This window comes from Haemaphysalis longicornis, unplaced genomic scaffold, assembly GCF_048455015.1.
Source record: "Haemaphysalis longicornis isolate Haplotype H1 unplaced genomic scaffold, Haemaphysalis longicornis Haplotype H1 scaffold_3, whole genome shotgun sequence".
Taxonomy (NCBI): domain Eukaryota; kingdom Metazoa; phylum Arthropoda; class Arachnida; order Ixodida; family Ixodidae; genus Haemaphysalis; species Haemaphysalis longicornis.
In genome coordinates, this window is record NW_027526335.1 from 23,283,988 (window position 1) to 23,307,665 (window position 23,678).

A 23,678-nucleotide genomic window follows, 5' to 3' on the forward strand; every position below is an offset into this window, starting at 1 on the left:
GAGTGACGAATGACTGGCGCACAAGGCGGTAAGAAAAGGCACAAACAGGCACGCGAAAGTGCACGGAAGTGCGATCAAATAAACACTGAAATAGCTAACATGCGTTTGAACGGATAGACGCGTATGCTAATTATTTTATATTGCGCAGTGACTCGCAACACGCTACGGCCAAGGCCATCTTTGCTGTACGTATATACGATTCTAGTGAACGGCGGGGTTCGTTGTTAAAATGAAACGGCATTTTTTTTTGTGAAGCATTCTTTTTTTATATATTTAGACTCGAAGATGCAAGTGGGCCTCAGGCAACGTACATGTATCTTTGAACTAGGAAAGGGGGGCGACATTTTCTGAAGTTTTTTTAGTGTGACTCACCCGTCAAAGAACCGTCTAGTCTCTCGCTTTGGTTGGGTTAGGAGCCACTTTATGAGTAACCTCATATGATTTAGTCTCTGCTTGCGGCACGGTGCAGTTCTACAAATCGAGCTAGGTATTTAAGATAATGTACACGAGTGTGGCTCATGACAACTAAGCAAGGCTACCCTCCTTTTGGCAAATTGGCTCGTGAAGATGTCAAAAAAAAAAAAGAATTAAACAAGCTACGTGCGAAAGGGCTATGATAAAACTATCAAACATGTAAACTCCTACAGACACCCATTACCAAAGGATGAAGTGACCAACTTTCTGAATCCCAGCAGGAATGGCCAATCTACAACTTTTAGGCAGCTTGCTCTTAAACTAGGAGGACGTGCAGCTAACTTATTTGATCTGAATGTCACCAATGCTGAAAGGGGAACAATGCTTGCTGACTATTCGCTGCTACTTTTTCCATTTTATTGTATTTAATTAACATGGTAATATAGTTTCCGTCCAAGAAATAAAACGACTATTGTTTCCCGATGATTGAGTGAAGGACTTGTCTTGATCTGAATTTACTGGCTGGAGACAATAAACAAAGAAATAATATTTTCCCTCGTGCAAAGCAGGTGTCCAAGCAAGTTGCACGCAGATAGTGCATTGTGTTATATCACGCACAAAATGTTCCATTCTTTCTGTTTTATCACTAAAGTCGCTATAGAGCAAAACACGATACAAGAAGCAAGATCTCAAATTTGGCTCTTTGTTTTCAGAGGCAATAAAAGCAAATAAAATCGACTTATTCTTTTGTTAGCTACGCCACTGCTTTTCCCCTGTTTGACAGCTTCCCAATCTAGGTCACACACCGGATACACAAATGGAAAGGCGGAGTTAGAGACGAAAGGGAGAACTCAATTTAGGATTTTATGTTAGCTATGAACAAAGAAGGCACAGGTAACGGCTCGACAGACGCTGACAAAGCCATACATATTCTAATGAAAGAAAAGGTTTAATTCGCCTTCGGAATTCTCTTTTCTTTTTGCAGAGCTCCCTCTCCCTCGAGACCCTCAAGTTGAAACTAGACCAATACACGTGCTTGTTCAAGGTGCATACGTAGACCTCGCTGTGAAAGGGGCACTGGTCGACAAGGCCCTCATGCTTCGAGTGCAGAGCCTGGCGCCGCGCTACACAGGCAGCATTCGCAAAACAACTGCGTTCGGGGCTGGCGCCGCGTCTTGCATGCCTACCTCTCCAAGAAAGCGTACCGTTCTGCCTCGGCTCAGCCGGTACTCCTGGTACTGCGACGACACGCACAACAGGCAGTACACCTGAAAAGAAAGCGGGCACGGGTAAGAGGCTCCGTACTTTTATCACATTTCCCCCAGTTGAGCCAAGAAGGGAAAACGAAAGCGTCCGATATATAGTAAGACGTGTGCATAAAAGTAAGATGGCAACTATAAAGCAGTATATATACAGTCATGTCCCGTTCATATGGACGCCTCCGTACCCCAGAAAAATCGTCCATAATGTGAGTTGCCCATAATAATGAATCCAGGTAAAAAACCCAAACATTAAGGAACGCATGCTGAAGGCGTCTCACTTTGGAAGGGGCATATTTCCTTTTTCAGCTGAGCTTAAAGCTGGGTCCGTTAACGCTTACCACCAGCCATTGCCTCCGCCGAATTCACCAGAGAAGCATACAGCCTTGCCTTTTATGCGCATCTAATATTGGTCCGTTTACGATTAACCCGAACCATTTCCCCCGCCGAACTGACCAGAGAAGCATACAGCCTTGCTTTTTATGCGCATGGAATATTGGCACAAAATGTTATTCTTCTCTTCATCCCGAGCCTCGGGACTTGGTATTTCCGGCGAATGCCGCACCGGGCAATCTTGTTTGACTGGAAAAGCATGACACCCTGTCACCACTACCCTTGAGTGTGGTTCGCTGATCACGAATGTTCCCGATCTAATTCAATGGTACTGGAAGAAAGAGCGCTTCGAGGTAAATGCATGCCTCGGCTTTGTATGCTTCACCCAACAGTGAATTTCTGGTACGCGCTGAAGCCTCTGGGGGTCACCAGTCATTTTTTGTATATTTGCCATTTGGACGCGTGTCCATAATAACGCGACAAAAATGCCTGCGTTTACCAATTTGGTCCCCAGAATAGCAGTCCATAGCCCGGACTTCGGGTTTTAATATTAACAAGGCAGAATTGCATGACGAGAAACCGGTCGGCGAAAATTTCGTCTATATTGCGGGGTGTTTATATTAACAGGGTCCATATTAACGAGACATGACTGTAGTTGCCTTTCGATTTCGGGCCTGGGGTTAGGGCTTTATTCTCGACACGCTTACGAAGTTTCAGACCGACATTAGAGTGAATAGCGCGTGTGTGCCTCATGCACACAGTCACGGGTTGCGTTGAGGTGCGCACAAAAGTTTCAACTGCTTGGAGGCAGCATTTTTTCAGTAAATAGCTCGTCCCAACAGCGGCCACAGACTAAAGCTTTTATAAGCCTCAGTTATAACTTATAAGGTAGCACAGAAGCGCATCGCAGCGAGCAGCGAGCTAGCGCTGCGACAAGAATAGAATGCAAACCTGGTGGCTCGTACTCGCTGCGCCAGCACGCTCTGCTACGTCTTCCGAGAACATCGTGCCATTTCTATGAAGTAGACGGGGACAAAGCGTGGCTCGCTGCCACTCTATCGCAGCTATGCAAATGCAGTCACAACGGTGTCTGGTAGTAATAACTTCTACTTATGATAATTTATAATAATGTATGCTGCAGGAGGGAGAAAATGCGAGGCAAACATGCGCTGAATAACCGCACTACATTCGTGCAACCGTCTGGCTTTTTTGTTTTGTACGGAAACCAGTGGATAGCCACAATGTGTGCCCTCGAGGAGCCAAAAAAGCGAGCATAAAAAAGTCATGTTGCGAACAGCGTTTTTTCTACCAAAACAAAAAAAAAAAATGGTCGCCATCCTGCCCTGCGAAAGTGGATGACCATCAAAGCTGTCGTAAACCACCACAAATGGTGATGGAGGAGGGTATGAAATGTTTCACGTCGTTTTGGCGGGCTTGTCGCTTGCGCTCTGCTAGTGTCACTAGACAAGGGTACAGAGTATCAGCACTCTTTTCTCCTATTTTTCCGTGCCGCCGCCATGACCATTGATCAGTCCACCTTACGCGGCATTTGTACACACTGAGACGCTTTATGGGCGCCGCCATTTTGTTGTTTATGCGTTTTAGTCGGTCAACTATGGTATGCTTAGGTTGTCCTTCCTGCTCTGCGGCTGCGCGCGACTGGCGTCGTTCCGAATGTGAATCAAATATAACGCGTGTAACAGCATTTCAGCAGCAGAAGTGTGTTCAAAGATGCCCTTTTGCTGCATCTTCGGTAGTGTTGTTAACAAACGACCCGGTCGAAGTTAACGACGAGGCAGTAGATGCGGCAATCTCGCAACACTGATAAACGCCGAAATGGCCGCCGTTGCTAACTTGCGTACCTCAGTGATGGCACTCTACTACTGATATTACCCTCGGCATCTCTGGCGACAAATGCGGGGTCCTGCCTAGCCTGACGCATGCGTCCGATGCCTCGGGCAAGAACTGCTCTGTTTAGTCACACTAGTCCTGCCTAGCGCTTATAATTTGCAGACATAACGTTTACAAGGAACACAGGGGGGTGGGCGCCATTGTTCACAGAAGCCTCATCATCTATTATGCGGTTTCGATGCTTGGTTTGCGGTTTCTTTTGTTAGCGAGTACTAAGTTTCCTGATTATCCTGACACATGCGCTCGGCGTCTTGCTTGATTACGAGGTTTAACGCGCCGACGCTACACAGGCGATGAGGCGCGCCCTAGTGGAGGGCTCCGGACTAATTTTGAACACCTGAGGATCTCTAACGTGCGCCGAAACCTCAAACACACGTGCGTTTTCGCTTACCGCCTTCTTCATTAAAGCGGCCGCCGCGGTCGGGAACCGAACCCGCGTCCTTGGGTTCAGCAGCACAACGCCTTAGCCACTGAGCCACCGCGGAGGGTATGGTAGACGTCTTAGGTGAGAACTGTCCTGCCTGGGTTTTTTGTTTATGACAGTAAATTTCTGTACCATCTACAGCGTCGCTGTAAAATACGCGTCCACCTCTTTCTTGCTGCCTCGGTATTAGCTTAGCAGATAAGTTGCTCTGTGTTTGCTTCGGTGTTGAGTGGCCACAGAGACACGCATTCTTCTTTGTTGTTAGCTGGGGATCCAATTTAGGTTGCATTCGCACAGATCAGGTGTTTTTCTTAATGGCGGCGTTGGGAATCAGGCTAATTTACTGAAGCTCCACAACCCTTAGGTTCCCAGCCCATTTATTTCCAGATTTTTGTATACTAAAAAGGCTGTTACTAAAGAGTTCCCATGCATGTAGGTAAATGTATCTGATTGAGGAGCGACAAGAAAACAGGAACGCAGTCAGCAACAGCGCGGCGTGGCGGGAATCTTACGCGAAAAAGAGAGAGGGAAGAAAAGAAATGTAATGATATTGACAAGCCGGTTCTGGCAAGTACGAGTGATTTCAGGATATATTATACAGCCCCTGTTAGCTGAAGGCCCTTTGTTTAGTTCGTATTGTTTTCTGCGCTCTGGAAAGCTTGTATGATTCAACGCATGATGACACCAAACATAGTGACGATTACTCATTCGCATTAGTCATGTTGTCTGTAAAAATAAACGTATCAAACGCACTGTGTTTGCGAGTGTTAGCCGAACTTCGTGTTCCGTTTTTTTCTTCTTTTTAGCCTTTTGTCGGAAGCCCACAAGTTGCAGTCAGGGGAGAAGCTCAGCAACGAAATGAGCCTTTAGAAGAAAAGGACGCACGTAATGTCGTCGCATAGTTCTTTTCCTCCCTGCGTGTGTGTCCGGCTGGGAAAACTGATTTCGGTCGCGAAACTCAATAAGTTCTGCTGGATTGTGGCTGGAAAAGTAATCTGTGTCAAGCCACGTTCGACGAGAAATGCTGTAAGACCTGATTTTTTTTTTTAATTTTTGGTGCTCGGTTCAATCTACTGAAAAAATGAAGGAAGCGCACACTAACGCGTAAGACCTGAAGGTAGTGAAGCTTTACTCAACCTTCACGACCATCACGACGGTTGAAGTCCATGATTGCAGCTGATTTGCTTCTTCGTTGCTGCCGCAGCGACCTTTACTACGTCTTTGTTGCTATAGGTGGGAGCTTTCTGATTTTTTTTTTGGATGTGATAATCATTGGACATGGGGGCGTACGCTTGACCTTCCTTTCTCGCTCGGAGTAAGTGTTGCCACGATTTTTTTTTGGGGGGGTGTGGGGGATGGGGGGGGGGTGATTGATGGAGAGGGCACGAATGGCCAGCATTGTCCAAGGTATCCCGGACTAAGGAAGCCTCCCACCGGGCGGGTGCCCTAAACTCAGCACCTCGACTCAAATAAAGTTTATTCATCATCATCATGCCTGATTTTGGCCAATCTCCCAAGTGGGTATGCTTGGCTTGCACACGTACGCCGATGATGCTGGGTGGTGGCCGCGAGGCCCGCATACACGAGCGCTCGGCATTTTCTTGGTTTTATAAAGTCTTTCTTGGGCTACTTAAACCCAGAAATTTTGGTCTGTATGTATGCCTGTCTGTCTGTCCGTCTGTCTGTCTGTCTGTAACTCGATTCAGCCACAACGTCTAAGCCCGGTTTATATGTTCATACTTGTCAACTTTGTTGAACAAGAACAAGGCATTAAGCAAATATAAGAGAGGAAATTAGTGCACAAGGGATATTTACAGTGTTCCTTTATTGAAAAATTCCTGGATGCTAGGTTTTTCGATAGCAAATGATATTCTACATCTACTGCAGAACAATGCGTACCGCTTGCTTTTGCCCGCGCCACCTCCTGGCGGCATATGAGAAATCACGCGGCAACAGCAAACAAAGGTTACACTAGCTAGGTTTCACGTTCTGCTTGGAACGCACGTGGAGCACGGCAACGCGGTTCTATAAACCTTGAAGTCGGGCATCTCGATTCACGCGCGTCTCCGCCGTACTGCAGCGCTGGCATCGAGGAACCCCGCCTGTAGCAGTGGAACGCGGTAAATTCAAATCGCCTCGAGCAAACCTTTAGTGTGTTTACCTTGGGATGAGCGCGGCGGAACAGGAACAGCATGAGAGGTGGGCGGGAAAGCGAAGGGGGCATTTCCTTGGAAAATATCTACAAAGACTATCGTCTTTTGACGACATTTGCAACGAAAGGAGCAGATACGCGGCCAATTTTTAAATGCCGGGCGGTCGCCGCAATCTTGGCCAATCTCCATAAGTGCGTATGGTTGGCTTGACAAACGTGCGCAGAAGGCGCCGGGCGGTTCGTGGCGAGGCCAGCGCACACGAGCGCGCGCTCGGCAGTTTCTCGGTATTTTTAACTGCGGACACGAAAAAGTACGATTTGACAGAGAGCTTCCTTTCAAAAAAATAAACGTTTAAATTGGCCTGTCTTTTCGTACTTTTGCTCCTGGTTTAATTTTCTGCAGAAAGGCGGAAAACGTGACAAAATGCTAGGTGTGTTCATGTCGTCAAGAGATAGGTAAAAAAAAAACAAAACAAAAAAAACAAGCGAGTCTCTCGGAAAGCGACAGTACAGGACAGTCGATAAATTAAAACTGAGATGTTACTTCCTATGAATATGTATGGATGATAATGATCATGAGGTATTTTTGGTTGTTGAATCACATAACTGGACCACTCGTACAAACCCCAACAAGAAAACTGCTTGAGCTTTTCCTCTCTTTGTGCAAGTTGCTCATGGAGGGGGCACAGTACACTCTTTTTATGCCTCGTGATACACATGCCTTATTTTTCCCCAAAAGCGCACCGTTTTCCGACTTCTTGTCTCTGATATACTACGAGGAATGAGGAGGTGAACCAAGACTTGCGGGATGGGGAAGGGGTGTGGCGGTAACTACCGCCGCCTTGTCTGCTTATACTGTGAATCGGTCTTTGTAGCCACACAGCTATTGTTTAATCAGCCATGAGCTTCTGATGGATGCTATGACTGTCATTGGCCAATCAACCAGACTGGGTGCGTTGAGAGGCCGTCACAGTCAATGGGAATTTTAATGAGGGGTATCGGGTTACCTGCAGTCGATGAGAATTTTGCTGATGGGCGCGGCTACGCGAATCTAAAGATGGTGCTTTTTATCTGCGAATGCACTTCGTAAGCGACCCTGAATCACGCGTCCACCGCCGTCCGTCCATCCGCACCACATACCCACTTAGGGCGATTGGCCAAGAAGAGTTCCTAATTTCGTTAGCACATACCCACTTAGGGCGATTGGCCAAGAAGAATTCTTTCGCATCACCCGTGCATTCCCACTTCCCCATCGACGACTGCTGCTTCGCCAGGAGCGGAAGTCGGGGCGAGTACTGCGGCGTCTACCTCGTCGGTCACGTCTACGCGAACCTCGTGTCGCACGCCGTGTCCACCTCGCCGGTCAGGGACGAGTCGCCGTACAGTGCCGTCTACACCGACACGTACTCGGGCGACGGAATCGTGGTCGTCACCCTCTACCTCGCGCCAAACATCTCGCGCGACAACGTCGTCGAATACGTGGACGCGGCGATGGAGAGTGTGGCCAGGCGCGTAAAGCCCTCGGACCCGGTCGTGGTTGTTGGGGACTTTAACGTGGACGTGCGAAAGGGCGGCGAATGGTTGATGGAATACATGCTCGCCAACCACTCCATGACGTGCCTACCGCTAGAGGCTCCCACCACCATCAACGGCAGCTACATCGACCTGGCCTTTGCGAGGAACTGTCTGATACGCGCGGTCTTGCAACAACTCTTGACCGTACATTTCAGTGACCACAAGGCGGTCATAATGACCGTCAACTACAACGACAACACCAGCAAGTGCTGAATAAAGAATACTGTCGTTTCACTTTACTTGCGTGTGTGTGTGATCTCCTCGAACATACACTTTAATTCACCAAGATTTCCAGAGAACGACTAACGGGGTGTGTGAATCCCCACTTGATCACGCGGGGGTGTTAAATGCAACTAACGGGCGAATGCCAACACAGTTCAACATAACTCCCCCTCATAGCACCACCCGTGCATTCGCACTTCCCCATGCTCCCCTTGGGGGAAATGCGGGTGAATTTTTTTCCCCTTAAGGATCAAGGCAATGCATAAGTGATCACGCATTAAGTGCATCGGTGGGGTTGGCACGGCTTTCCATATGAGCGTTGACGACAATCGTGCACACGTTCTTTTACTGCATGGCTTCCCTCTACCTTGGCATAAACGGCAAAAACCACCGTTCGATTCACTCAACGTTATACCTTTCAAGATTGGCTTTTGGCGTGCAAAAGAACGAGTGCTGCGAGACTCATACATTACAATTGAAGCCGATACCCTGAATAGATGTATCGCCCGGCACATTGACGGATTTCGACACGTGCTCTCGGTGATCTGTTTTTTGTTTTTTTTATTTTTTATATTTCTATAACGCTCGTGCGGGCTCGTTCCTGTGAATAGGTGGCATATAGCCTCACCCACCTCCGAGCATACCCCCCCCCCCCCCCCCCCCCGATTTCGGCTCGAAAGCGAACACTTGAACCTTTAAGTTTCCGTGTTATCTAAAAAAAAAAACTTAGACTAATTAGAACTAATTAATAAAAATTGATCTTGATTTTTTTATTGCTAATTAGCCTTGTGAACACCCAATTGGGCGAATTGTTTTCTGATTAGTCCTAATAACGCTTAATTTTGTCTTAAATACTTTATTAAGTTGTAAATGTTCCTAACTTTGGATTGGTAGTATTACTTCACTACAATCATGCTCATTATTAGCCTTACTAAGGCTTAGGCAGTTTTTCATCACGCTAATTAGTCTTAATTAGGCTTCCTCAGTTAAAGTATTACTGTTACTAATAGTAATTAGAAGTCTGAGATTTTAAGCCGTCTGGGATTCTAAGGCATCGTAATCATAGTTAGTCTATGTTGTCTGAATTGACGTTTTTAGTGTTCGTGAGCCATAATTAGTAACCATGTAGGGATAAGGAATCATATCGTAAGTCTCAATATTAATGGGTAGTGATAAATTATTGTCGTTAACATCGCAAGGTCATTTGGCCACGCTGGCAGTGTTTTCAATTTTATACAACAACTTCTTCATCATCTGCACATTATCATCAGTACTAACACTTATGACGCCTGTCATCATCGTCACCTGTACATAATCATCATCACCATTTGGGTTGCTCCTCCACCCTAGCGCCTGATAAAAAAGGTCGTCCCAACCTTTCAATTTCTGAAGCCTGAAGTATCCGCATAGATCTCAAGCGGTAGACGTTACGTACGGACGCACGATTTATTGAGGGAAGTAGGCACAAAATGCTTACGCATTAAAAATACATTCTATGGATATTTTCCAAGTTCACTGAGGAATAAGCCTTTTAGCACTGCGCATAAGCGACGTCAGTCTGATATCAATAAAGAGGTCTCTCTCTCTCTCTCTCTCTCTCTCTCTCTCTCTCTCTCTCTCTCTCTCTCTCTCTCTCTCTCTCTCTCTCTCTCTCTCTCTCTCTCTCTCTCTCTCTCTCTCTCTCTCTCCCTCTCTCTCTCTCTCTCTCTCTGTCTGACAGATGCGCTATGCACGCTCTGTTTCCCAGTGTATATGTTCCATCGATTATCGTGTTAAACCATTGTTATCAACTTCCTAGTCATTTCTGTACTTGAGGAGAGCAGGAATGAACCTTGGAATCAGAAAGGCTCCAAAGGTTTCATTTTGGCGCTCTCGTTTTGAATGAAATGCGGCAGGCACAATGCAGTCTGGTGTCGACAATACACCGGCATACTCACATTCAGTACGGCGATGAAAACATCCGTGACAAAGAGAACGGCTACGAAAGGGTTGAAATCCTGCGTAGAGAGAAGAAAAAAAAGAGAAAGACAAAATTCATGAGCAGTACGAATGATACCAGTCGCTAAAACGAATTCGTTTGTGCCGACGCAGTGGTCTCGCGGGAAAGGCACTTCCAAGTTTCCTTCAACAAAACCAAGGGACGTGCGTGCCTTTTGAATCCTTTATGGTCGTTCAGATTTAATCAGACGCTATCACAGTTTACACCATCGCTTGCATTTTCCCTTTTGTTCCAGCACTATCAGATAAAGCAAAACTTTTCTTTTAAGCTTCTTTGGCTGGCACAGTTTCGTAGAAAAGTCGACGAATGAGACAGCAGAGAGTAAGTTCAAATAAAAGGGGCACTTTGAATGAAATGGAATATTTGCGTGAGCTCGCAAAAGGAATCCAATGAGGCAGGTCGGTGGAAGGCGTACGTGCGCGTACAATCCAAAGTTTCATCGTCCACCGTGCCACGTCCTACTAAGACGATCCGTGACTCTGCAAGCGTGAGACGTCCCGATCTTGGTAACGCAATCTCTGAAATGGGCCAAGCGTTGCGGCAATCGATGTTGGACGCTGGGGCTTTCTGCAGCACCAACACCGTCGATTTGAGGAGTCAAAAAACAATAAAAGACCGCACAGAGAGACGATACCACGACTAAATTTTGTTTGCGATTCGTTAGGCTGTAAAAGGGTTAGGTAAGTTCACAACTTGTTGTTCCCTGCTTGCGTAATAAAAGTCAGATCACAAAGGAAAAATAATAAAGGAAGGAAAACTTCCGTAGGATAGGAAGGGAGGTGGTTCACTAGAAAAGCGTCCCGTTCGTTGTATCGTATACAGATTGGAATGGTACGTCTTTATAATAATTTGGGTAAAGCGAGAGCCATTTGAAATAAAAAAGATATGAACTCAGAGAATACTGATCATTGAAGTAAATGTTAGGTTAATTACAAAAGACACTGGTACTAGATAAAGTAGCGTTGGGCAGTTGCACATATTTTTCTCCTGCGTTCTTTTCGTATCCTTTGTTCAAAAACGTTTTAACGCAACGTTTTGAGTCTCGTTTCTAAGAACTAGAAATCTGCACTAGAGTTTTACTAAACAAGTGTGCTTTGGTAAGAGTGATGACTTTCTAACCTATCGAGGTCATGCTTTTACTTACAGCAATCTCAGCTTTTTTAACCTTTTGAGCTGAAATGTAAATAATTTGTAGGGGGAACTTTGATGGCTGCGCATGCATGGGAGTTGCCCATGGACTGACGGGCCAGCGTGTATTCTGCGTTATTGCCCCCACAATCACGAAGAATGCGCAGACCCGGTCTTCGAAATGAAGAGCTGTAAAAAAAAAAAATCCCGAGACACCAAAGCACTTCTCATGCGTTGTGAAGGCGAAAGGAGTGATCAATGTCGAATTGAACGACGCCGCTGAGTGCTACTTGGAGTTATGAGCAGCGAGTAAAGATTTTGAGTTTTGGCTCCGGGCTGTGTTTTTAAATTCTTGGGTAAATTGGCGGATGATAATTTCTGAAGTTCTTAGGTTAGAGCACTGCCTAAACACCGGGATAACTTGCACGATGTAGCTGAGAATTCTTCTGCCGTGCAGAGCAGCCTTTTATTCCTTTATTGGTTGCGCGTTCCCCCGTAGTCAGTCAGTCAGTCAGTGAAAACTTTATTACACACCAGTCAAAGAGGGAGCGTTAGGTGCCCCTTCCCCCTTCAGTCGGCCGGTATCCCTTGGGACTTGGCGGCTTCTAGGGCGAGACCGATGATTTTGCGCTGGGCTTCGGAGGTTCGGCTGAGGAGTAGTGCGTCCCAGGATGCTACGTTTCGGTGCGGTTTCTTGTACGAAGGTCAAGTCCACACCATGTGGACGAGGTCCGCTCGACCCTTACATTTCTTACAACTTGGATCTACGACTTCGGAATGCCACTTACTATATAGGACTGGGTTCTGGAAAACTCCCGTCTGCAATCGTCCCCAGTAAATCTCCTCTTTTCTACTTGGCTGCGGATTCGCAGGAGGTAGTGTCTTCCTCTCCAGTCTATAATATTGCGTGATTTCACTGTAGTCACTCGGCCCTCCGTTCGCCGTCATTTGGGAAGGAGGTTCGGCAAGCAAGGCCGAGGCCAATGACTGGACATCAGCAACGGCGGCGTTGGCGGCGATCGCCCGGTCTGTGAGACCTCAGGCGGTCGCATGTGCTTTCTCATACCCAATGAGTCCCCGATGAGCTGGTGTCCACACTAACGTTACCACTTCGGTTGTAAAGATTTTTACGTTTGCGAGGATACTCCAAGCGGTGCTGGATATCCTCCCTCGGTCGAAATTTCTGATGGCCGATTTAGAGTGGCTCACTATCGTTCTAGTTTCCGGCCGGGCCATTGCTAAGGCAATGGCTATCTGCTCGGCCTCCGTCGCGCCCCTACTCGGTAACGTGCAACACGAGAGTGGAACCCCGCTTTCAGTAAACGCTAATGCTGCGTAAGCTCTTTTACTCTGGTATGCCGCTGCGTCGGTGTAAAGGACGTCCGTCTGTCCACCGTATCTGGTTGAAAAATGTGGGGAATAGAACCTGATACAGCCAATCTGCGGCAGATTCATAGTGTGTGTAACATAAATTGAAAGGGTAAAAAGCCATGCAGACCAGCCTCTTCACTGGTAACTGTTGCGCCGCTTGGGCGCAAGTGACGCTCGACGCCTGCCTCGCTCCCGCCGGACCTCGAACAGCGGCCGCATCGCACTCTCCGCTTTCCATGCTGCTTTGCGAATGAAATGCCCAGGAGGTTGCGAAGCTCGCGCTGTGGTATAACGTGAGTCAAGTGGTTAACTGGTATCACATAATTAAATTTGCATGTCCTCCTAAATTAGGTGTTTTCTAGCCTTGCTCCAAAACACCGCGTATGGTGCAACTGCTGGCTGTCGGCAAACTGTTTATAGCAGTTCCCGTGTGAGTAGAACGAGTTGCATGTAGAATGTTTAGACGTCGAACACGCGGCCGAGTCACTCGATTACCGGTGAAAAACCGCGCTTCCTTAAGAGTCGAGATGCACTAGTTCATGACGACGTGCCTCACAGAGTTCTTTTTATGGCGTATGAAATACCCCCCTGTTCCGACACATTATCGATAGCGCCCGACACCTCATAGCGTCGGCTCTGACACCATTTGTACCCGTCACCTTCTTTCTGGAGGCAAAAGACAGAGGCCACGAAGGAGAGAGACGTAAAATAGGACAAAGCGCAAACTTGAAAGCAAGTTTATCAGGGGTGTACGGGGACGTATTCATGGAAGGTAAAACTTTAGATAGCTCCTCTTCTCGTACTTGTTAGGTCAAACAATTTTCAAAATACTACCTCGTCATTCAAGCCATTTCGTAAAACAGTTGGTGCTGCTTGCGCCACGTCCCACCTTGCGTTCTTTGCCTACGTCACTGCTTTGTTTTATTTCACCTCTCGAAGCATCGCGTTTATATTTTAAATGCAGAGCATTTCTTTAACTCACATGTAGCGTCCGCCGTGCGTCCGCAACAGCTCAGCGCGCAGGCGCGCCCTCTTTCCCACTCCTCCTCTCCCGCATCACGCTACCCTCCTCGCTCTCAACAACAGGTCCGCACCCCTCCCCCTACACTATATAAAAAAATAACACTTATCGGCGCCTGGTTTCGATCCCACGACCCTGCGGGCGGAACGCAAGGTACATGGTGCTCTACCCACTGCGCCACAAAGCCGACACAGAATGAAAGGCTACGAACGCGCCTTATATCCTTGACTCATTCAAACTACGTCAAGAAGCTGCTGATACAATGCATTCACTACCTGTGGGCGGAACGCGACGTACATGGTGCTCTTCCCACTGCGCCACAAAACCGACACAGAATGAAAGGCTGCGAACGCGCCTTATATCCTTGACTCATTCAAACTACGTCAAGAAGCTGCTGATACAACGCATTCACTACCACCAACTCCCCAAACACTAAACGTTAACGCAATACACCCACCCCCTATGCGACGCATTTACTCGAGTCCCCCTCGCGGGGAGATGGGCCCAATTTTTTAGGTACCCGGGCTTTTTATGTGTATGAGAGAGAGGGAGCGATAACAGGTAACGAAAGAGATAGACGCATGAGCCGTACCGAAGGCTGCCCCCCTTTTAAGCGCAGAGCACTTTATGCGCTCGCCTTGTCGTCATAGCTCGGTTGTAGTCGATGCGACTGCCGGAATCAGGCGGCGCAGTGAGATAACATACCTAATTAGAGCCTTCTGCACCGGCGTCAGGGAGTCACGCTGAGGCTTCGAAAAACTACGCGGTTTAAATAGTCATAACTGCTCGAACCTTGTGAACCGCTGGCGCAATTGTCATACATCTCCCCGTTGTTTAGCGCAAAGAAAACTTCAGGCACATTTCAGGCAAAATCTGTGTATATAATCGGCAGCTCCCTCGTTCGTTTAGTTAGGAACGCTCGTTGGGTTGGTTTTTACAATAGTAAGCGAAAAAAGCGGTCGCGCAAGAAAGAAATGGCGCATTCTAAATGCCGCAGAAAGGCTCCAGCCGCGAAAGAAAAAAAATGGCGCGTTCAAAATGCCGCAGAAACGCTCCAGCCGTGCAAGGAAAAAAAAAAAAAATTGGCGCGTTCAAAATGACGCAGAAAGGCTCCAGCCGCCCAAGCAAAAAATTACGCGTTCAAAATGACGCAAAACAGCACCAGCGTACAAAACTAAAGCAAGCACAAAAAGAACCGATTCCCGCTGGCGCAGTTTCAGGCAGGGGGCGCGCGAGCACTGCGGAGACGGGAAATTTGAAATGCAGCAGTGAGCGGATAACGGAGCTGCAGCCCATTATGACGAATCACTGCTGTATACACTTCCGATAGCTTTCTCATTGAGTGGAATGGCTTGAATTGTATGTCCTTTACCTGCGAAACAAGGCAAGCATCGGCGACCGCAAATTAGACACAGGCGTATCATGCGGTCTGTTTCTTTATGAGGAGCACATGAAGTACAGGGAAAATGGAGGCCGACCAAGAAGATTGCGAGCCACGGTCATCTCACTGACGTTGACTGCAATACCGATTGACAAAATAAATCTGAGAGGAAGAAGGGCGTTGTGAGAAGCGATGTGGCAGCTAGGGAAGGGCACGTTGAACGATGATCAAGTCGCTGCCGAGCTTCCGCGAATATGAAAGTACGATCACCGCGGCGGCTCTTCAACACGCGCCCCCGTCCTCGAGAGCTGCTTCAAAGAGACCGCGCATTACGGTTAGCTGTTGCGTGAACGACGCTCCAGCGGTTTACGTAAAGAACGGCGTGTTTAGGGTGGAACACCGGGGACTACATACCCACTTTGTTATTTAATAGCATCAGTTCCGTTTTATTTAAAATGATAACCAGCGCAAGACCCCGAAATACAAGAAGTGTACAACCAGCAACAGCGCTGTCTCGTGTTGTCGTTTTATTTGTTCTTTTCATCATACTTTGTTTTCCTTTGAACACGAACACTATGTAAAGTTTGTGAAACTCAGTCCAAAGGGGCTAGTAAAGCCAGAAAAAATGATGACGCAGGTATAATCAAATTTCTAAAGTTGCAGCGACTAGTTGTGGTTCATTGATTGACTGTATTGTTTAACGCGCCGACGCAACCCAGGCGATGAGGCACGCCGTAGTGGAGGGCTCCGGATTAATTTTGACCACCTGGGGATCTTAAACGTGCACCCAAAACTAGTTGTGGTAATTAAATTATGGGGGCAGATCTCGCAACAATTTTGTAAGCCCATCGGAGCCTTCTCCATACCTATCCATGGAAAAATCAGTTCCGGTGGCCAATAGGGTAGCCAGAAATACAGGGTGTCCCAGCTATCATGCACCAAGGTTTAAAAAAAGAGTAAAGGCTTAACTCGAAAGAAACCAGGTGCATAATATTTACAGTACTGTGAAGAAGCGGACAGCATTTTTGTCTTTAATGGGGCTTAATTAACTAATTGTAATTAATTATCTAACTCGAGAAATACTGTCCTAATCACTAAAGTGTCAATGAGGCACTTGTAGGTAACCACGAGGGGCATCTAACTGCGGTATTTTCAGCGATGAACTAATTGCGTACACATTTCTTGTGACTGATAAAGGAAACCCGCGAAATATGAAAAATACCACGTGACGGCGCCTCCGCGCGCACCGTAAAGCAACGCCCTCAAACAGGCTGCCTCTGAGTTAGCCAGAATGAAATAGACAAAAGAAAAAAAGAAGAAATCGCGACCGAGTTTGTTCCTTATCTGCACACGCGTCCCGGGAATCTTGCTGCTGCTGCTCCTTCCATGCATGCTATTATCAAGGTGATGCGCTGTCTGTTCGGGTGGGTAACACGCGAAGCAGTTGCTTTCAATCAGCTTTGTTTGGGGACGCTGCTTTACAATGCGCGCGTAAGCGTCGTCACGTGGTATTTTTCATATTTCGCGGGTTTCCTTTATCAGTCAGAATAAATGAGTACGCAGTTAGTTCGTCGCTGAAAATAGCGCAGTTAGATGCCCCTCGTGATTACCTACAAGTGCCTCATTGACACTTTAGTGATTAGGACAGTATTTCTCGAATTAGATAATTAATTACAATTAATTAATTAAGTATCATTAACGCAAAAATCACTCTCCGCTTCTTCACAGTAGTGCAAACATTATGCACTAGGTTTTCTTCTAGTTACGCAATTACTCTTTTTTTAAATCTTGGTGCATGATAGCTGGGACACCCTGTATATTTGGTGGGGTGCGGGGGGCGGGGGGGGGGGGGGGGGGGAGAAGGGGGGGTTATATCCCATCGGTAGAAAAATTAAAAATATATATTCTCCGTCCCAACGATATCTTGTTTTTGTTTTCTATCTTATTATTGTTTTCACATTTAAATTTAAAGATGGAGTGTGCAAAAAGCTTGGGCAGAAATAAGGTTAAATGAAGGCGGTAAGCCTTCATTTAGCGCTAAATGTGTCGAATAGTGCTCTACTTGTCTTCCCGGTTGCAGAACCAGTTTTAATTTATCTCGCTTACAAAAATCGAGTCATTCCGCAGGTGGATTCACTGAACTATCTTGGTATTACATACACTTCTGCTCTCGATTGGCATACACATATTAACGCATCAGTCACTAAAGCGGAGAGAGCATTTGGTCGCATGAAAAGGCCATGTGGGAAACGAGCAGGAATGCGCCGGGACACACTTCTGCTGTTGTACCGATCGTACGGCCGGCCAGTCATTGAGTTTGGCTGCGTCTTGTTTTGCAATTGCCTTATCTACAAACTGCGACCGTTATACCTGATGGAGAGGTGCATACTTCGACGTTGCCTTGGCCTCCCCGGGTTTGTCTTGTACCGGGTTTTGCACTTAGAGGCACGCATTACTGAACTCAGGGTCCGATTTCTCTTGCTGACGGTTTAAAGTTATCTTCGGATGTGCGAAGCCCCCTCTGGAGCTGCCAAGCCTCTATTTATTTCGTCCTCGTCCTCGTTTCGTTGTGCGAATGTGCTCTGTACCGCATAAGTCTTGAATGTAGAAGCTGCTGTACGGGATAATTGACTCCATGTGGCCATGCCGCGGATAGTTGCCACGGCCGAAGCGGAAAAGGCAGCTCTGCTTCGAGAGGCTCGGCCTGCAAAGAATCCGCTAGAGACGATACGTCGCGCTTACAGAGTGGCGTACGGAAACGTTGACCAAAACCAACGTTACTAGAATGACCAAAACGAAGAACTCACTCTGGCCTTGCTCAACATAAGGTCGTTGAAATGTCATGCCGCCGGCGTCAACCAGGACACCACAACGATACTAAACTCAACTTTGAGTCCATCAATGGTCACCTACAACAGCCTCGCCATTCAAGTCTTGCTCTTGAGCGTAAGCTTTCCTGAATTTTTTGTCTGGAAATTGGGATCTCAGACTTCTCAACTTCCGGAAGTTGTTGCATGTATGCATCGCACTGTTGTAAGTTACGTTTGCTCACTAAAATGCCGAGTATGCAAATATACGTCCTCTGTTTGGTGTCGGCAACAGTTGGAGAAGGCTTCTTTCGTAAGTCCTCCACATGCGAGACGATCGTGCCTATGATTTATAAGCGTTCTTTTTATCCCTGTCGGCCGTACGAATGCTTATTTTAGAACGTGCGTGTTCTACATACATAACCACCTTCCCATCTGCCTGGTCGGCGAACCTGCGGTGGAATTGTGGATTCACGTATAGGCCCAAGCAACTCGAATTGACGCAAATGGTTTGCGCAAGGCGCATGGAGCATTCACTGCATTAGAGTCTAGCACGTAATGCCTACCTGGGCTTTCCTTCCGTCCATTTGGTTGTCGCTGAGTGACACGTGTGGGCATTGTTGCCGAGTGAGGAGTGTGCGTAAGTATCGCTTGCACATAAGTTCACAACTCTATCAGAATGAGTGAATTACCCCTGGGAGTGCGTCATGTATGTCGTTGTATGTTGCTTGCACCGGTATTTTCATACTTGAAGCGGTTGTTATATTTGCCAATAAACACTTGTTGGCTCTTGCTAATTAGTTACAGTTTTGCATTTTGTAGAGAGAGCTACGCTACTTCGGGCAGTCTTCGCGGGGTGTTAAGTTCGGGCCCCTCACTTAATAATTAAAACCGCCCGGCAACTAGATATCTCCGCTGGGGTTGGCTTGTTTACCTGTATTGTGTTTGTTTTCACGCCGGCAGAGCGGACTTGGCGTGAGGGGCGTAAGGAGGAAACCTCGGAGGCTTTTGTTATTTGCCGCGGTTTTGTGTCCACCCGATGAGCGGGCCCGGAGACGACGCATACAAACGCGTCGGCCACTCCATAATAGAGAGTTTTAGTATAGCGTTTTAGCTGTAGCGTTAACGTTTTGCGGGCCGCAATCGCGAACGGATAGCGCCTCGTTATGCTACGGTTAGCGTGCCCGCTAACGCTATGGGCGCGCTAAAGTGGTGCTTTCCGCTATACTAAAACTCCCTAATAGCTGAAAGCGATGTAAGCTCTCGAAGAAGGATTTCCTTGCGAGAATCCCGAAGCGGACGGGAGCTGAAGGTCGCTCAAGGGGTCAAACATTGGGTCAGAGTTAGGAAGAGGTCACCAGACGCTGAGTCTATGACAGTTGCACTGCTCAAAGTTACTTGGCGAAATTGCCATTCGTCACACGTCTCACCTGGCGACTCGGCGGCCGGATTGCGTGAATAGATAGGCGACCAGGCTTCGTTAGGCTCTCCACGTGTCTACAAAGGAAAGAAATTTTGGCGGCGCGGAGCACAAACATAGGCGTGTATGGTTAGGTCTGCTTTTCCCGTCGTTAGGTCTGCTTTTAGTGGTTGGTTTTCATTTCTGGTATTTGTGTGTTTCGCGGAATACCTTTGGTTTTCTGTATGAGAGTGAAAGAGGTGGGTCACGTGACTATTTTGAACCCACCTATCTTTGTTTGTCACGGTGGCCAATCAGTGGCCTAGTGTGGGCTAATCAATGAACCATCCTCACTCTCAAATTGTGACGTCCCTGTTGTGGGAGGAGTTCTGTTGGTAAAACCGAGGAGTTTTATGTTTTGCAAAAAGAGGGGGAGCCTGAATCGGTGGGTCTTGCCCGACCTGTTTGCTGCAATCACGAGCCATGAGAAGTGTAAATACTTAATGTAAATAAAGTTTACATAGTGTACATTTGAGTTTGCTTGGAGTAGACCGTCGTCGGCTACGTGCCGTCAGCCAACAAGCTAGCGAGTTGTCGTTTCATCGGATCATCGATCAATCGACTTCGGCGACCGATCCATCACCTTCTTGGAAGTTAACTCAGGTGACCAGTTTTGATCTTGAGAGCTAAAGGTCAAACCACACCCCATTCCACAATCGCCTGGCACGGAGCAGCGGCCCGATGGCGGGGAGAGAAAGGCGGCACGGTAGAGATAGGCGAGGAGTGAACGGAGGCGTGCGCGGGACCGTGTCGTCACCTGGCGGAGGAAGGCGAGCAGGCCACCTCCGCAGCGATAAGCACGCGCCACAAAGGAAGGCCAGGAGGCCACTTGCGGCGCGGAGCCGTGTGCCATGGAGGAAGACGAACATGCAGCTGTGGTCGCTGCTAGAGCGGCAGTGAAGCTTTCGCTGTCAACTAGGGTTAACCAGAGCTAAACCACAGCAATTGTTTTAAGGTGGGGCGACCGGATAAAGTACATGTGTTAAATTTTGTGCATAAGTCTTTGTGAAGAACGTGTCAGCTATTACTTCAAAGCAAAAAAAAAAAAAATATCTGCACTCAGTGGAGGCCGGAAAACTCTTCAACCAACCAATCCGCTGTAACTTTCAATCATGGCCATTGAAACGGTTTGCCTGAGAACTTGATATTAACTTTCCTTTGCGACGGTGAATTATTTTTCCCGGAGTGACATTTCAGTTGTATCAAGCGCGGCAACCAGGTGTCCACAGATTAGGCGGGTAAACACTCATGCATGCTCAACAGAAATAAGGGCGAACACATTCCGAAAAAGTAGCATTAGAGGGTGGCTTGCTTACATAAACTTGCGCTCAATACTGGAAGCGCTGCGCGTTCTTGTGCAGAGATTGTCGGTCGCGGCGGATTCTCCGAAAATATCCGAGGAGTCAGCCGAGTCAGAAAACTAAAAAAAAAGCGAGGAGATAAAGGGGAGTCTGAAAGTAAAAGTATAAAAAAAAGGGGAAGAGGGGTCGGGGAATTGGCTCTCGCAATGCGCTGTTTCACAGGAACGAAAGCTGACCTCAGGCTGTTGTCTTGAGTAAGAGACGTCGGACGCGTGCAAGCCAGAATCTGTACAAGCATTGGGGGATCGACGATAAACAAGACGCTAGTCCTGGGAAAACGAAAACGGGAGGAGAACAATCAAAGGCGAAAACGAGCGCCATTGTAGGGAAATAACCAAGAAAAAAGTATGGGACGTACAGGTTGTCCGGAGTGAGCTATCTTAAGAACATGGGGGCGTACGTCGAGGGAGACTGGAAGGGGCGAATTGGAAAAGAGGGGGAGGGAAACGAAAGAAACAGGATGCCGGTGATCGCACGAAGGGAAGTTGGGAAAGAAGAGAGAAAATCGGCAAGAAAACGTGGGTGGAGAAACACCGGGCCGGTAAAACGGACGGTCAACAAGCCGACACGAAAGAGTAAGGAGAAAAAGGACAGTCAAGTGCTGTTTCAAGGCCAAGGAAAAGAACGCGACCAGAGCGGGGTTGGTAACAGAGATTGATGCAGCGATAATGAAATAGAAATGGCGAGAGGGTAAAAAAAAGTGGTGCACCGGGAAGAAGGGATGAGAAGATGAAAAGGATGAAGAAATGCGGCTCCTTTCAGCGCACCCGGATTCCAGCGACCGCGTACGTGCTAGAGTCCGGAATACCGGGAAGAGCGCGCATGAACGAGGCGCGGCGAAAGGGGAGAGCAGGCCGGCGCGCACTTACCGATTCGGCTGTGAGGTAAAACAGAACGACGATGTCCAGCAGCGTTGTTAACGAGATGGAGACGAGCCACGGCGGCAGGAGCAGGGTGCGGTTATCCTGCAGACAAGGAGAAGGTGTCGATGAAGCAGGGCACGGCACCGATTGCGGGCTGCCGGTGCGCGTAAGAGGCGCTGGGGAGGAAGAGTGATGGGGCGGAAGCGCTATGATGGGATGCGTACGCAACGGGACTCCCGGGCAGCGAGGAAGCGCGCTTGTCAGCGCGCTGCCCTCGGGCGAGCCTAAGACGTGCCGGCGCCGAGAATAGAAGAGATTCGCGGGAAGCAGCGGTAGCTTCCAGCGCAGTATTTATCTACGGTCGGCTGGGACATGCTCTATAACGTAAGCTGATAATGTTAGTCTTTTTTTTTTTTTACGTAACACAATCTTCCCAATTAAAGGGTATTGTCCAAAATCCCAGTTTATCCGGTGTTTTGCGGTTCAGCGTGTCTCTTCTTTCTCTTGGCTGCCGGTAAGGTTATATTGCAAGTACAGTAATACCTCGTTAACTCGAAGTAGTAAAAACCTGGAAATGATAAGCGGATTTCGAGATGAGCAATGTTGCGCGAATTTGGCATGAAATATCAAGTTATTTGGCTTCAGAAGGTTCGTTTGTTAATAAATTCTTATTTATTACCTCCAATAGTCGTATTAATTTATTTTATGGCATAAATGTTTATAAAACCCTTGTATTAACTGTTGAGTTTGGTTTGAAAACTTACAGGTGGTGCTGGCTGCAACAGGAGTTCTCCAGGGAACGCCAGCGCCACATACAATTTTTTTCATCGCAATAGGAGGCCGCACTCTCCAATGGGTTTTTCCCCGCACGACACACCTCTACCTTCTAGTACACTGTACCTCGGCGTATGTCTCTACCGTCACATGACGTGCCACAGGGTTGCTTGACGAAGTTGATATGCCTCTAGGCTCAGACTTCACGCTCGGAGAAAACATCAGCTTTGTGGTAGGCCCGGCTAAACGAGAGAAAAAAAGAGGGACTGGGTGCGGAAGCATCGTGCAAACCTAGTGAAACGGTCTGCGGCGGCGAAATTTTCGTTCCACTCTCAGTCAAGATTTAAAGATATCCGCAGTTTGGCCAAAAATACTTCGAAATAAAGAACAAATACATGGGACGTATAGGAAATGGCTTGGTGGCCGCGGAAAATTTCGACTTAGCCAATTTTTTGAGATATGCGAGTTTGAGTTAACGAGGTATTACTGTAATTATACTTGCAACAGTCCTTCTTTAGAAGTTTCCTTAATTTCTATGGGCTACCCTCTTCAACTGTCATCAACCGGGGGCCACAATTTACTGAACCGGTAGTGTTTTAAAAAGTATCTTAAATGTATCCATGAAAAGTTTCTGCTGAGGGAAGGTGGACATAAAGTAGCCATGAAGAGAAAATACAAGTTTGGTTCATTAAAAGATTGCTTCATTAGAATCATACTGACACCACTTTTAACGTAAACTTCGCTCAAATAAGCTACATAATTAGGAAAAAAGGAGATGGCCATGCGACCCACTAGCTCACTTCCCGCAACAGAACCAATGATGTCATACCAGCCAGCTCTGCGATTGGCGGAGGCCGGCAAAATCAATCGCCAATTAGGCAGAGCTTATAACCTTGCCGAACAAGCTTTTTGCGCTTCAATTTACGGCATATTCTTTTTAAAGCAGTAAGAATGGTGGGACAAACAGTGGAAGTTACGAAAGCGCACGTAAACATAGGAGTACCGCTGCGTACTGATGTTGGTACTGCGCACACTATGCTTGGTGTAGCTTCACAGGTCTGCGGAGCTTTGGGAGCGTCTCAGACGACATTGGCCGATTGACGCAAGCAACGGTGTCTTACGTGACCATATTTGTCGAGCGAGCACCATGTTTCACGAAAGGATTGTTTTCTCCCTGAACAAAAACAAGCCCGGTTCAAATACGGTCAAAAATAAACCAGATGC

General features: G+C 47.4%; 1 protein-coding gene across 1 annotated transcript in view; it reads right to left on the minus strand.

The window, feature by feature from the left end:
• LOC144174145 (uncharacterized) overlaps positions 1-23,678 on the minus strand; it is a 332,399-nt gene that overhangs the window by 24,216 nt on the left and 284,505 nt on the right. Inside the window, exons 5-7 of the mRNA XM_077702638.1 lie at positions 21,687-21,782; positions 10,228-10,287; positions 1,602-1,682 (exon numbers count right to left, since the gene is read on the minus strand). Coding sequence (XP_077558764.1) covers positions 1,602-1,682; positions 10,228-10,287; positions 21,687-21,782 — 237 coding nt within the window. The remainder of the gene's footprint in view (positions 1-1,601; positions 1,683-10,227; positions 10,288-21,686; positions 21,783-23,678) is intronic.